At 37.4% G+C, this 14,467-nt stretch overlaps 2 protein-coding genes across 2 annotated transcripts; one reads left to right on the plus strand and one right to left on the minus strand.

Moving 5' to 3' along the window:
- Positions 1–49: 49 nt before the first annotated feature.
- On the minus strand, positions 50–6,591 carry LOC139613477 (C-type lectin domain family 4 member A-like). The gene is made up of 7 exons (XM_071470151.1): positions 6,353–6,591; positions 4,487–4,564; positions 4,150–4,257; positions 3,870–4,064; positions 3,446–3,612; positions 2,063–2,181; positions 50–891 (listed from the first exon to the last, which is right to left on the minus strand). The coding sequence occupies exons 1-7, from the start codon at positions 6,399–6,401 to the stop codon at positions 744–746; spliced, it is 864 nt and encodes a 287-aa protein (XP_071326252.1). The 5' UTR covers positions 6,402–6,591; the 3' UTR covers positions 50–743.
- A 1,200-nt stretch (positions 6,592–7,791) lies between these two features.
- tspan13a (tetraspanin 13a) lies at positions 7,792–11,949 on the plus strand. Its single transcript, XM_071470155.1, has 6 exons — positions 7,792–8,037; positions 9,215–9,382; positions 9,538–9,618; positions 10,306–10,419; positions 10,535–10,651; positions 10,780–11,949. Exons 1-6 carry the CDS (start codon positions 7,975–7,977, stop codon positions 10,852–10,854), a joined length of 618 nt encoding a protein of 205 aa, XP_071326256.1. The 5' UTR covers positions 7,792–7,974; the 3' UTR covers positions 10,855–11,949.
- Positions 11,950–14,467: the final 2,518 nt, after the last annotated feature.

Raw genomic sequence — 14,467 nt, forward strand, 5'->3', positions numbered from 1 at the left:
AACTAATTTTTTAAGAAATAGTGCATCTGTTTGAAGACTAAGGTGTATGTCAGACTGACTCAGAATAAACCACTGCATGTTCCTCATCAGTTGTTCCTGATCAATAGTCTTTATTGTCCCTGGAGGAAGGGAAATTTGTTCTCACAGGCCGCACATGTTGGTCTCAAAAGAAAAATAATACATTAAACAAGTACAGTGGACACAGTCATATATACACATACACATTGATGCCCACTCCTCATCCCCACATATGCATATTGACATACACATGTACACAGGCTTATATATATTTCTATATATAGTATTCAGCTATGTATGACATGTAGAGCTCCTGTGGCAGAAGGAAAAAACCTCAACTCCTGCCTTTTGCTTCAATGACCCCCCCTACATTAAAGTCCTGTATCTGCACAGAAATAATACTTTTTACTGCTACAATGAGTCATACACTGGTAATATTATAGTATATAGCATACTGTGACTACTAATCTTAATAATAATAACATAAATTGCATTATATTATGAATGAACATAAGTAAGTCAGTCTGTCTTTTTCATATACAAATGTATTTGCAGTATCCATATATGCAACATTTGTAGAAACGGCTACTTGCAGCAAATGTAGGAAAGATAAATGAATATCTTTAGCTTTAAAAATCAGTCATGACCAGACCAAATAAAACAGATAGCTGGATCATTTGATTTCTCAAATGTTAAATAACTTATTTTGATAACCAGACTGATTCCTAATCTGGTTTGATCAAGGCTCTTGTTTCACAGATATAGCGGTTTTTCATGTTGCAGCCAGCTGTCTGCCAGGTGGCCAGAGGCTCTGCATGTGGCAAACTCAGAGCACATGGTGCTCTGGAGCTAGGTTCCTCTGTTTTCCAGTACCTAGTGAAGAAGAAAATCACATGCTTTCAATCTGTTTTCCAGCTTGACATCTTCGGGAAATACACTCATTTGTTTTCTACCAACAAATGAGAGTTAGAGTTAGAAGAGAAAACCGATCACAATGTCTGTCTGTGAAGCTATAGTCAAAAGCTAATTAGCCTAGCTCAGCATAAAGACTTGAAACCAAGGGAAACCACTAGCCTGGCCTTGTCCGAACTTAACAAAATCTCCCCACCAGCACCTCATTAATCAACATGGTTGGAGTGTTCAGTCTTGTTGTTGTGTCACTTAAAAAATCTATGTATCCATGTAAAACCTTAAACTATGGTTTTTACACTTTGGTTTGTGTCTCTTTTAGTTAGTGTCTTAGAGTCGTCTCCAGGAAGCTCAAGTACAAGCAATAGTCCTGTGTATGACTCACAAATTGTCATTTTTACATGTCAGTTTTTATACATATTAAACAAATAAGATATAATATGTCAGTGAAGCTTTTTGTTTTTGTTTGTTTCCAGTTTATGCGCCAAGCTAAACTAACTGTTTACAGGCTGTAGCTTCATATTAAATATAGACATGAGATTGGCATCAATCTTCTCATTTAACCTTGTCAATAAGGCATGTAAGTGCATTTCCCAAAATATCCCACCGTTCTTTTTTATGTCTAATGGTTGCTTTAATACTAATGTCTCTGCTGCAAGGTTCATTGTTGATGTGTGTGTTTCCTGTGCTCTGCATGAGAGTGAGGTAATGTGTGAGTTTCTGTGTTTTGTGTCTGTTGTCTGTACAGCTGTCACACTGATTTCCACAATCATGGTTAGAGTTAACAAATCAGACCATTGTCAGGACACTTGGTAACCTCGGCCTTGACCCAGCAGCAGCATTTGTGCAAAGTGACATTTTTCATAGATCTTGTTGCGTCTTCCCTCTTTGCTTCTCTTGGGATTTTTATAATTTCACTATCAGCCACTGTAATAAACTGGAAGGTTTTTGAAACATTCACCCTGTCTGTCAGAACTTTAACACAAAGTGTAATATGCAGTACGCGGGAGGGAAGAGGCTGCCAGTCTCCTTGCCATTGATCTGATTTGTTTGGAGTAATGATGGAGTAATGTGTCTGAACTGTTGTCACGATTCATTGAGATTAAAGTGACTGTTAGTGTGTTCTTGTGCTTACATCACGGTGAGGTTGCTTCCATCTACCCACATCCACATGCCCATCTCGCTCTTCCTCAAGCCAATCCAGTAGCCATGTCTTTCATCGTCATACTTTTCAGTATGATTATTGATGAATTCCTACATTTGTTATACAAGTGTTAATTGTCAAGAAAAATGCATCTCTCTGTGTCCACTATCATATGATAATAACAATAATAATCTTCAGCATATTTCATACAAAAAGTTCCAGTACAATGTGTTTCACGGAGGTAAAAGATCAAAAACACTCCAAAAAATAGAAACATTAAAAAAATAAAGACTACATTTAAAAACAAATGAAATGTGAACTTAAAGCAGCTGTGAAGCTTAGGTGGGATTTCAGTTTTTAGTTCCATATTTGTTCCGTCTGGCCTTATTTGGTGATAGACTTCAAAAGACACTTATTTTAATGAAAATCTTTGAGATTGCCACTTTAAATATGTGTTTCTACTATAGTGCAAAATATTTAATTTACAATTAATTAATTTTTAAAGACTAATTAAAAATATCAAAAAATATCTTTATCTAAATTATTGTTTCATATGTTCACATTTCTGAAGACATCTGCATTTCATCTCCATCTCTAGTAACTAAGTACATTTACTAAATACTGTACCTACTGTACCTAAAGGTGTTTATACTTTACCTAAGTATGTTCTACTACATTATACTTCTACTACACTACAGTTCCAGAGGGAAATATTGTACTTTTTAAACCACATGTGTCTGACAGCTGGAGTTACAAGTTACTTTTCAAATAAATATTATACTTTAAAAGACATGTGATAAACTTATAAAATACAATACAAATGTGAGTAATTTCAGATGAGTTGTGAGAACCTCTCACACAGTTTCCTTTAACTGTTTAACCGTTAACAGTGGTAAAATTATCCAATATTTCACATAAAAGCAAAGATTGGTGAAAAGTCCAAAAACTGAAAATGACCCCTCAGATTTATCTTGTGACCCTACAGGGGGGACCGACCCCTGAGTTGGGAACCACTGGGTGGCACAACCCAGCTGTGTATTGTATAGAAGAGTTAAAACCTTGTGAAGCTGTAAAATGATGCTTATGATGCAGATGTATTAACAATCTAATAATGTTATATGTGAAAATATATATATAAATCACAAGATCCAAGTACTTTCACTTTTAATACTTTAAGTACATTTTTGCTGATAATATTTATGTATTTCTCAACAAACTTTTGAATGCTGGCCTTTCACACTGTGGTATTAGCACTTTTACTTAAGTAAAGGATCTAAGTACATCATCCACCACAAATCTGTGAGGACAGAAGTGGGGCGCTTTCTAGCTTGTTTGAACATGAAAATACAAATGCAATCATAAAGTCAGTCTTGCCTGTTCCTCCTGGCTTTCAATCACCACCAGATCTGCCGTCGCCATCTTTTTTCTGCAGATATTACGACTCTCCTGCCACGGTTTCCACCAAGAATAATATATATCTTTTGTAAACAGGTAACAGTTTGATTGGAAAGGTACCCAGCCATCCAGACATGGTCCACACACTGTTAAACAAGAAAGAAATAATAAAAATCACAATCAGAGTCATTTTATATTATAAGTATATTATGCATTAAAGAGCATATATTTTCTATAAGAGAGTCTTATCATAAAACAGTAAAACATGGTATAAAACTTAAGTGAAATAACACATATAATATACATATAATTTAGGAATTTAAGAGGTTCAGCAGCTAACCAGGAATGGGAACACTGATGAACATATTTTCTTTTTTGCAGAAATTGTACATAGTTTTTTCACCTTTCTGTGGGCAGTATTCATTCACTGGAAAGTTGTCATATTCCAGGACGACACTGATGGTCCAGTTGAGTCTGTCTCTCTCTCTGGTCAGCTCCTCTGTCTGTCTCTCTAAGTCTGTCTTCTCCTCTGTCAGCAGGAGATTCTGCGCTGTTAAAATCATGTTTTCTCTGCTGTGCTCTGACATGAATGTTTTCCCTGCCGTCAGGAAAGACACTGTTACTGTTGCACTCACTTGCTATTGTCAAAGGTGCCTTAGTGGACAGGTAGGCAGACAACTTACAGTGGATAGTGAGGGCAATGATGACTGATGCCAAGATGACACAAATGACCCCCAGTCCTGCTGCCACCACATGAAGCAGAGTATATGGTGGAGCTTTCTCTTTATTTTCTACCAAGAACAACAAACCATTGATTTATTTTAGAATTTTATGGCAAATTGTTGTTATATTTCATATATATTGTTGGGTCTCTTTCTCTCCCATACTTTAAAGAGAAGGTCTTGACCTCATCCAATTGGAAAGTGTTTGAGATAACTTTGTTGGGATTTGGCGCTATATAAATAAAACTTGATTTGATTTGATTTGATATATATTTTATTATAATAAACCACAAATAACCTTGTATGACAGGATCTGTATCCCATGCCTGCTCATTCTTCACCTCATCATAGATGATTTCCAGGTTGTTTGGTTTCTCTGTAAAACACAAAACAGCTGTTAGGAAACAGAAACTTTGAGTTCTGAGATTTGTGACTTTCAGAGGTCACTTCAGGTCACTAGTGTGGCATTTATTACGGTACTGTATATCACAATACTGGATAACACGATTGCTACTCTGGCTTTACTTCATTATTTTGGGACCATTACACAGTGATTAAAACATAATATTATAATTGCAAAATTAACAATTCTTCCCCTTCAAATACATTTTCAGTTAAAACTTAATATTTAGAAATGCATTTTAAAGCTGAATGACAAAATATGAACATGACCATAAAGCATTGATGTTAGACCAAATTAAGAAATATTCAATGTTTTGTATGCTATTTGGACCTCACATAAGCCAACATATATTGTTTTTGTTTTTGACTAAAAATCATTCATTATGTAAGACAAAATATGCAGTGTGTTATCTTACAGAACATAATGAATTACTTCTTATTTGTGGAAGTGCTGTGTAGAGTATTGTTAACACCAGTCACAGATATATAGCATGTCAGTATCTATTGAACATCTATTATATTTATTCATGTTTTACAGCTGGATTCTCTGTGACTTCACAAAAAAGTAATGTGTTCTTCTGAAAAATACCCAAATCACATTCATAAGAAATTCTGGTCGCTCTTTAATTTACATTTTCATAGAATTAGGCAAAGTCAGCAAGTGCCAGGCTGATAAAATAATGTTAGGTATGTTTATTGGGTTGTGAAAGAGGGCACACAAAATTAAACAATAATGGCTGTTTGAAGTGGTTTATGGTCCATGTTTCCTTAAGCTCTTAAAATCTGACATAAACTCAGGTGGCTTCATTTTTACAGATTCATGTAGTCGGGCCAGGGTCTGTTAAAACCACAGAGCTTTATTTTGGTTTGTTTTGGAAATCCTAAAATTTCCTAAAAGGGCGTCAAATGCTGGACGCTAATTTTAAATGCTGCTTCGCTAAAATGTTGCAGCCACAAACATCATGTATCACAGATGAGCTTAAAAGACATTAGAAAACAATTTCTCCAGATTTAAATCAAGTTAAGGGTAATTCTAAGATGAAAAAATGAGACTTAAAGAGGTTTAAAGCAATTGCTGTCATATAAATGTGGTCATATTTGCAGAGAATGTGGGTTAGCTGAAGTTGAGTACACTCTATGTGAAATCATACATGAAGACAATTATTCTAGGAAGTATATCTGAGAGCTGTGCGGCACATGTAGAGTGACCTCCTCTAAAGTCACTGATAAAGGGAGTACTCAGGTTCTTTACTTAGCCAATAATAGAAATACTACAAAATTACAACATTATAGAATTTAAGTGAAAAGACCTGCATTGAAATCCAGCTCTAACACAAATTTTATAAATAGAATGCATTTAAAGTAAAACATAAAACCAGAATTAACCCTGTCAGAGTGTCATTGTTATATATTGCTACATGTAGACATTATTATTGCTAACGCACCACTGTGTTGGCAGCACTTCATTGTTGCAGGAAGTGTGGTAAAGCAAATCTTAACTGATGTGTTAAAATATGTCTGTCAAACAAAAGAAAGACATTTCCCTCTTACAGGAAATGCAGTGACGTGGACTTTTAACGGTCCAAAGAATGGAAATAGTCAGTATACAGTACAAACAGTACAAAGTACAAGTTCTTCAGTTCTGTAATTCAGTACAGTACATGAGTAGCTGTTGAAACTTGATCAGACACCTCTGGGCTCAAGTAGAGTAGATAAATTCAGGCTGTGCTCCAAAAATTCAAAATATATGATTTACTCTTACCCTTGAAGGTCACCATCACGTAATTCAGCTCTTCCTCCATTATTGTCATGGACGGTATTTGTTTGTAAAGACAGAAAAATAAACTCAAAACACTGCAGCAGATTGAATGCAGATCATAGTAGATTCAGTCTGGTTTCAGTGGCAGAGAAACCAACTGTGGCTGAAAACGTAGCCAGTAGTTCTTCTTTTTGGTAGAATGTTGAAAGACAGACAAGTGGTGGTTTTGAGGATTTGATGGACTTGATAGTGATGACCTGGTGGGCGTGAGCAGTGTTTTCACTGAGTAAAGGTCAGGGCATCGCACTTCTCATTATGATGTGTATGAAACAAAAAATTTAAAGGAAAATCGCGGGCAGTGAAATCATCTCTTTACTGCACCAGGTGGTTGTTATCGTGACTGCTCCTTTTATTTTGAAGGCCCTTTGTAGTCTTGTCCACATGTTAAAACAGATGCTTTGGTAAATTAGACATTATTTAGCTTCATACTGGCAGTTTGGTTGTAATGCAGATAACAAACATAATTTCAGTGCCACTCCTGCATACACACTGTTTCTGTCATGTTTTAATGTTTGTTCCTTTCCGGCTGCTCTGAAACTGCATGAAGCAGAAACATCTTTGAAAAGACAGACAGATCTCTGCAAAACATCAGTTAGATGAGCAGTTAATGTTTTTGTTAAATTTTTACTTAAAAAAAAGGTCAAAAGTGAATATGCATGAAGATGGGACTTTCCACATTCATGCAAACTGTTCCTCTTCTGCTCTCTGCTGACTCATAATCTAAGAAATCACCTGACACAACTTGCGTCCACTTCTTTAAATATTGTCTGCAGAGATGGGTAGAGTTTCCAAAAACAGGATTTAGTGACATAGCCGACTTTACTGCAAAAAGTAAGTAATGCGTAGATAAATAGATTTGAATCTTTTGACCTAATATGTTGCAACACTGTGATGATACTGCACACAACAACACTTTGCACCCAGTGTCCTCACTTATACAACTTAATGATGCAATAAACCAATTGCTCACAACTACGCCACATGAGGCATCTGTTGTGAGGAATTTGAGCCACGAGGGGGAACTATGGAGCAAACCATGTGGGGGGGGGGGGGGGGGGGGGGGGGGGCTGTGTTTTTATTTGACAGTGTATTTGTCATTCAAGTGAGGTAAACCCGAACACAACATCCCTGAAAGGCATTAAAACGAATATGAACAATGATACTGTTGTTTTGTGAAGTTGCTGGATATAAATCAGTGGCTTTGTTTGTTTGTCTTTCTGTCTTTACATATAGATCAAACCAATCTTTACAAAAAAAAAAACGAAGTGCAGGCATAAAGTGAAGACCTATTTTTTTGTAAGCTTTCACCTTTATTGATCTGGGTTAATTTGTAACTGGCTATAGAAAAGCAAAAAGTGACTCATATGTAACAGATGCAATTGACAAATCAGCGCGCAGGATCTTTCCAGGAAACGCTCCCTGGTTTGGTGTTCACCTGCGGACCAGCAGGTGCACGGAGCCAGAGCGACTCCAGAGAGACTCCAGAGAGACGCGGTGCCACTGGGCGACGAAGCAGGGGAAGCAGAAACACCTTTATGTGTTGAAGGACTGTCCGGAGATCAGCGATGGTTTGTGGCGGATTTGTTTGCACCAAGAACGCACTCTGCGCTCTCAATATACTTTATGTAGTAAGTAGAACTTTAATGCTGTTAAATGTTGGAGGAAGTTTCACCGAGATGTTGCGCTGGAATAAGTGTTTTATTTTGAGTTTTTGTTTAGTTTCTGACCGTGGCTCAGAAATGCGGAACATGCAGGTTAGTTTGATACAAGGAGACGGAGATGTTTGCTGTCTTCTGACCCGCTGGATCAGGCAGGTGCTGCTGCTGGGAAATGATTGGGCCCAGTTAACCAGTGGGTTTAGTCGGTGTTGGAATTGTTGGTAGCTGATATGTACCAGTGATCAATCTCACGAAGAATCCTCTTGATGTCAATGATGTTATATATATATGTATATTTTTCCTTTCTTTTTCTAAATTCATTTAATTTATGTTTTACAATGTACTGATTTATGTTGTAACTGTGAAGCTGCTGTGTGTGCAGAAGTTTGTCATCCTCTGTAAATATATCTAATTTAATGGCATCCACTTTCCTTTGACTATGTCCAGTCACCTGGATGACCTCAGGTTCAAATGCATTTTAAGTCAATAATAATTAAAATAGCAAAGTTAAATTTGATTAGAGCTGCAACAGTTAGCCGATTAATTGATTAGTAAATTGATAGAAAATTAAACAGCAGTTATTTTGATCAACAAATTATCGTTTTTAAGGAAGAACTTCCAAACACTCAGTGGTTCCAGCTTCTCAAGTGGGACAATTTGATGCTTTTTCTTGGTTTGATAATAAACTGAATGTCTTGGGGTTGGTGTTGGGATAAGACATTTGAAGACGTCATCCTGGGCAGTGGAAAATTATAACAGGCACTTTTGACAATTTTCTGATAAAGCCAATAAACAAGAAAATAATCAGCAGTTGCAGCGTTTGATTTAATCTCAGTCTTCTCTGGGTAGAGACACTGGTCTTACTTTTTTCTGTAATGTCAATGCACTAACTCTACATTTAATCATGTTCAGTTTCTTGATGGATACCTGACATTTTCTGTTAGATAACATTGTATTTGTACCTGAAGACAATAGGTTGCAATGTAGAGAAAAAGATGCTTTTACAAATGTATCCTGCTTAGTGTGGACATGCTCAGAGTTTTTGTGCCATGGAGAGATGAAAGTAAGCTGAAAGACTTTCTTATGGAGGCGACATTGTTCTTCCTTCTTCTCTTACGTCAACACCGTCCTTTCTTCTCCTCCTCAGCTGGTGAGTCTGCTGCTGATCGGAGTGGCAGCCTGGGGGAAATGGTTCGGCCTGGTCTCAAGCATCAATGTGGTGGCGGGGGTCATCAGCGTGGGTATCTTCCTGTTCCTGGTTGCCTTTGTGGGGCTGTGCGGCGCCCTGAAGCACCACCAGGTCCTGCTGTTCTTTGTATCCTTTGGTTCAGGGAGTCGTCTCAGGGCAGGATGAAGAAACAAGATGTTGGGCTTCTGTCTTAATAGTTCTTGTGTAACGGCAACACAGTGAGATTTTCAGGTTGTTTTCATGATTGTTAATCTGACATTAACTTCCTTAACTTGATCCAGTACATGATGATCCTGTTCCTGGTGTTCGTTGTGCAGTTCTCTGTCTCCTGTGCTTGTCTGGCCCTGAATAAAGACCAGCAGGTATGTTTACTTTTGTCAGTAATTTTGTTTTCCCGTTATTATTATTCTGGCAGTGTAGATTTACATAATTCTGTATTTGCATAAACCATGATTATCCATGTTGGTGGTGGACAGTAACCGAGTACATTAACTTAATTATTGTCCTTTAGTAGTAATTTTGAGGTACTTGTATTTTATCTACTAGTATTTTCATTTTATGCTGCTTTGTTCTTGTACTCCACTCCAACTCAAATATTACTACAGGACAAATATTGTACTTTGTACTCTACTTGGACTTTTGACAACTTTTAGTTACTTTTCAGATTAATAATGCAAAATATAATCAACCAAAACAGGATGAGTTGTTATTATTATAGATAAAGACTTTATTGATCCCTGGGGGCAAATTTGCAAGCTACTCAGCTGTATATAAAGCCCCACTTTTACCAGCTGCAACATTTAAGTGATGTGCACATGAATGCAGAATGAGTAGCTATTTTAACACTTTTGTACTTAAGTCAAATTTTGAGTGAATATCAGAGTATTTCTACACTTCTACCAAAGTAAAAGCTCTGACTGCTTCCTCCACCGCAGCTCTCCGTTTACATTTGTGATTCACTTGACCGCCTCATCCTGCTGCCGCCTGCTCTCAAGCTTGTCAAACAAATGCAGCTTTTTACAACCAGACTGTCTGACTCTCATTCACAGAACCATCTGCTGGAGGTCGGATGGAACAAATCCGAGGCCACTCAACAGGACGTGGAGAAAACACTTGACTGCTGTGGCTTCTCTAGTGTCAACTACAATGGCACCTGTGCTGCTGTAAGTAAATTGTTTGGGAGGTTTTTTTTTGTCTCAGCAGCAACTTGATCTTCAAGAACATGACTGTGTCTCTGCGAGTTCTTACACTTTTCTCCCTCACTTCCTCTTCCTCTAGAGATGCTTTAAGGACAATTCACAGTCTTGTCAAACCTGCTCAGACATCATCCAGCACTATGCCGGGCAGGTGCTACAGTTTGTGGGTGGTCTCGGACTCTTCTTCAGTTTTACAGAGGTCGGAAAAATGTCACATTGGCAAATCTAACAGGTTTTTAAAATGTGGAATTTGGTGTGAAATAGGTGCTGATGAAGTTAAATGTATATCCAGAAAACTGACACTTGTTTGTTTGTATTTCCTTTCAGATCCTTGGAGTTTGGCTCGCCCACAGATACAGAAATATCAAAGATCCCAGATCAAACCCTGGAGCCTTTCTATAACCGCTCACAATTTATGATCTGCACTGCTGAATAATTTCCCCCCTTAACTTAGTAAACCACACATATCGGTACATTTGTATGATTTAAACCGAGACTGTTTTGTTAAATAATTCCCACTGTCATGCAAAGTTTTCCACCATTAACCACCATAAGCCACGGGTCACATCAGGCCATGTATAGCTGCAAAATCCCCGACTGTACTTAACTCAAAATGCTAATTTCAGTTTACTTTCATTGAAATGCAGTTTTTGCAACTAGTCCTCCAACCTGAACGACCATGCAGGTCATGTTTTTCAATTCTCTGATACGACGAGTGTCTCCTGAAATGTCCCCTATACGGCAGCAGGCGTACTGGACCTTGGTTGTCATGGTTACAGTAATAAACACGCGGACTGTGCCGAGAGTGGCGTACCTACCTTTGTTGGTTAATGGTTGTGGCAAAAACTACTTGGTAAGGTTTAAGAAAAGATTGTGATTAAACAAGTACTTCCTCAACATTAAACAATCTTTGTTGTCACGGTTACAATAATATCAACGTGAATAACTTTGTGAAACTGTCATAGATAATGGAAACAATATAAACTGCTACTTTCACATGGGAATTGAACAGCTCTCTCCTTTGTCATATTCCTGTCTTTTGTTGACCCGTCCATCCACCCCAGCCTCCTCCTGACGTGGACTTTGTGGCTTCATTTACTACGTCACCGCACTTTTTCCTTTGCTCCTGTCACGATAATGTCACAGCTGCTAGATGTCACCTAATCACAAAATGTAACTGTGGGTGGTTTCGGGCTCGTTCAGTCTCTGGTTTTGCTGCTGCTGTGAACATGAATTGTCTGTCTTCAAGTATGCTCATTTACTTCCTCACTGAGAGTTAGATAAGATTGATACCGCTCTTATGTCGGCATGGTAGATATGTAGCCAGCAGCTGGTTAGTTTAGACTGGAAACAAACTTAACAAACTCCGCCTGCCAGCACCTCTGGCACCCTGCTGTAACTTTATCACCACTTTAATTCTAATTCTCAAAGTGATAAAAGCTCACAGCAGCTGTGTGTGCTCACCACACACACACACACACACACACACACACACACCTTATACAAATAAAATGCACCATGATGGTTGGAAGACTGTAGTCACCACTCCCAGATTTTTACAGGTGACCACACACACTGGTGTGCTCTGCAGACAATGGCTTTGGGTGTTGAATGTCTTAACAGCAGGAAAAGATTAATCCAATTAAAGTCAAACCTGTTGCAGCTCAATAGACAGAGATAAAGATTATTAAACCAATTTTGCTTTGTTTTATTTTTGTATTTATTGCTCTTTAAAAAAAAAAAAAAGCTTAATGAATTTATACTAAAATCATGTTTCATCATTTTCATTCTCTCACAGCTTTGTTTTCCTTAATTGCCCAAAATAAACAAAGATTTACAGAACATAACATGAGAAATTTTCATTTATGTTTATGTTGTCAGATCCGGTGCTGACAGACTGTGTCACTCTGGAGAAGGTAACTTGGTGTCACATGACTTTGCACACATTCCTCACCCTGAACAGGATGCCAACCAGGAAGTGCACTCACTGTTTAGATTCCTCTGAATGGATAATATCCTCCTCAGCCAGTCCAACCTGTTCATCAAGGTGAACTCTGTCAACATGTTACATAAAGTCATTGTGTGCACACCATGTTATTAACTGTTCTATATTTAGAACAGTTAATTTTTATATATTGATTTGATTTTATTTTTTGCTCTAGCATGCACTGGCAGTGGAGGTTTTAAAACTTATATTTCCATTATGTCATTTCAAATGTTGACATCTGCATAAATTGCACTTTTTTTGTCACTGCTGTTTGTATAATTGCAGTTACCAAAACCAGAGATTACAAAAGTTTTAAAGTTTCTTTTAATAAGCAACGATTAAAATTCTGGCCAGGAAAGGTTTGGGAGTACTTCCAAGGTCAAAGGTCATTTCCAGAGGAGGACTGCGGAAGCACATGGTGAGTGTGTTGTACCAAAGATAGCACAATACAGGCTATTTAACCTCAGAGACAGACTCAGAATAAGAAGAAGACAGAATAAGACATCGTTTTACTGTCATTTCAAAAGCATAGCAGATTCTCCAACAGCAGAACAGGACGAGACAAACTTACAAACGCATATTGAGTCTGGCAGCGGTCGATCAGTGTCAAGCAGCAGGTGGAGCAGAGTGAAACACCGCTGGAGACCAGAGGGGATCAGAAGAAGCTGCTCCACCACCACCACTGTCTCAGCTGGTGGTGGTGGTGGAGCAGAGTCTAAGGCAAACTACTGGGAACAATGCAACGTTTAGTCGGTTTTTATAAATGATAAGGTGTCTATAGTTTTTGAATGTTTAGAGATATAAGACATGCTCAAGTGTATGTTGTTACTTAAATACAGATGGGGTGGGGGGTTAAGCCAAGATAAAATGTTATGTGATTTTATATATATATATATATATATATATATATATATATATATATATATATATATAATTTTTTTTTAATAATGTGGATGACACTAATTGATGCTCAAGTCTCTGTACTTATATACAGATAGGGTTTGCATTATTTTGGAGCTGCAGAGCTTTGAATCCCCTGAAAAGCTATGACATCTATATTATATATTTTGTTTTATTTTATTATTTTTTTTAATAATCTTATCAGTGTGAATTACATACACATAATATTTCATCTTGGCTTAAAAACCAGGCGATGCAGATCTCGGTAGCTCCAACAAAACCATTTGACTTGTTCTGTAAAGAAGTATTTTTCCTTTTAATACTTAAGGTAGACTTAGCTGATGCTCATGTATTTCCCTTTCCATGCACAGTGTGCTGATCCTGCCTTTGTATGTTTTACTTTTAGCAGCAGGTGATGAGAAGCAGAGTCTGCTGAGCAGATGAGATGTCTCTTTCCAGAAGAATGACATGATGCAAAGCAGAAGAATTAAGGTTAGTCAACAGCAACTGGAAAAAAAAACTGGAAAATGTCCTCTACAATGAGAATTGAGAAGCTGCTGTACCTACATCTGTATTGGGAGAGAACAGATTGGATCAGTGGCAAAATTATGTTAATGTTTGATATGATTAATGCTAAGAGAAGCCCAATATGATTTTATGTATTCATTGATAGGTGAAGATGATTTCTTACAACTGCAGACTGATGTCTGAAATGTCAGAGGTTGAACAGTTACTCAAAATATAATCCTGGTCTGATGCTGTGTGCGATTTCCAAACTGTACTCGATGTACTTTCAACTAGAGCCTGCTGAGTTATTACAAGCTCTACTTCTTAAATAGATACTACATGAAACATTTTAATTAGGATGCTTTAAATTTACCTCGTAAGGAACCGAGACAAAGTGCTGACCAAGACATTTTAGAGTTCAAAAATAAACTTGTCCACACTCTAGTGGACAAAATATGGAACAGCCAGCTGTGAAATGTAACAAAGTACATTTATATTTATTCATGTGTTACTTCTACTTTACATGAGTATTTTCTTTATACCTCAACTCTTCAGACATTTCAGAGCCAAATATTGTATTTTACGCCTACTTTACTCCACAATCACAAGTAGCTGTATTGT

Source organism: Trachinotus anak, unplaced genomic scaffold (genome assembly GCF_046630095.1).
Source record: "Trachinotus anak isolate AG129_WGS33_773 ecotype Australia unplaced genomic scaffold, CSIRO_AGI_Tana_v1 ptg000032l, whole genome shotgun sequence".
NCBI classification, from domain to species: domain Eukaryota; kingdom Metazoa; phylum Chordata; class Actinopteri; order Carangiformes; family Carangidae; genus Trachinotus; species Trachinotus anak.

Coding starts and splice junctions, on each gene's coding strand:
- LOC139613477 (XM_071470151.1), bottom strand. CDS start 6,401: ATGACAATAATGGAGGAAGAGCTGAATTACGTGATGGTGACCTTCAAG. Junction 4,258..4,486: donor TACAGATCCTGTCATACAAG/GTTATTTGTGGT, acceptor TGTTCTTGGTAG/AAAATAAAGAGAAAGCTCCA. Junction 3,613..3,869: donor TGAATACTGCCCACAGAAAG/GTGAAAAAACTA, acceptor CTTGTTTAACAG/TGTGTGGACCATGTCTGGAT.
- tspan13a (XM_071470155.1), top strand. CDS start 7,975: ATGGTTTGTGGCGGATTTGTTTGCACCAAGAACGCACTCTGCGCTCTC. Junction 9,383..9,537: donor ACCAGGTCCTGCTGTTCTTT/GTATCCTTTGGT, acceptor AACTTGATCCAG/TACATGATGATCCTGTTCCT. Junction 10,420..10,534: donor ACAATGGCACCTGTGCTGCT/GTAAGTAAATTG, acceptor CTCTTCCTCTAG/AGATGCTTTAAGGACAATTC.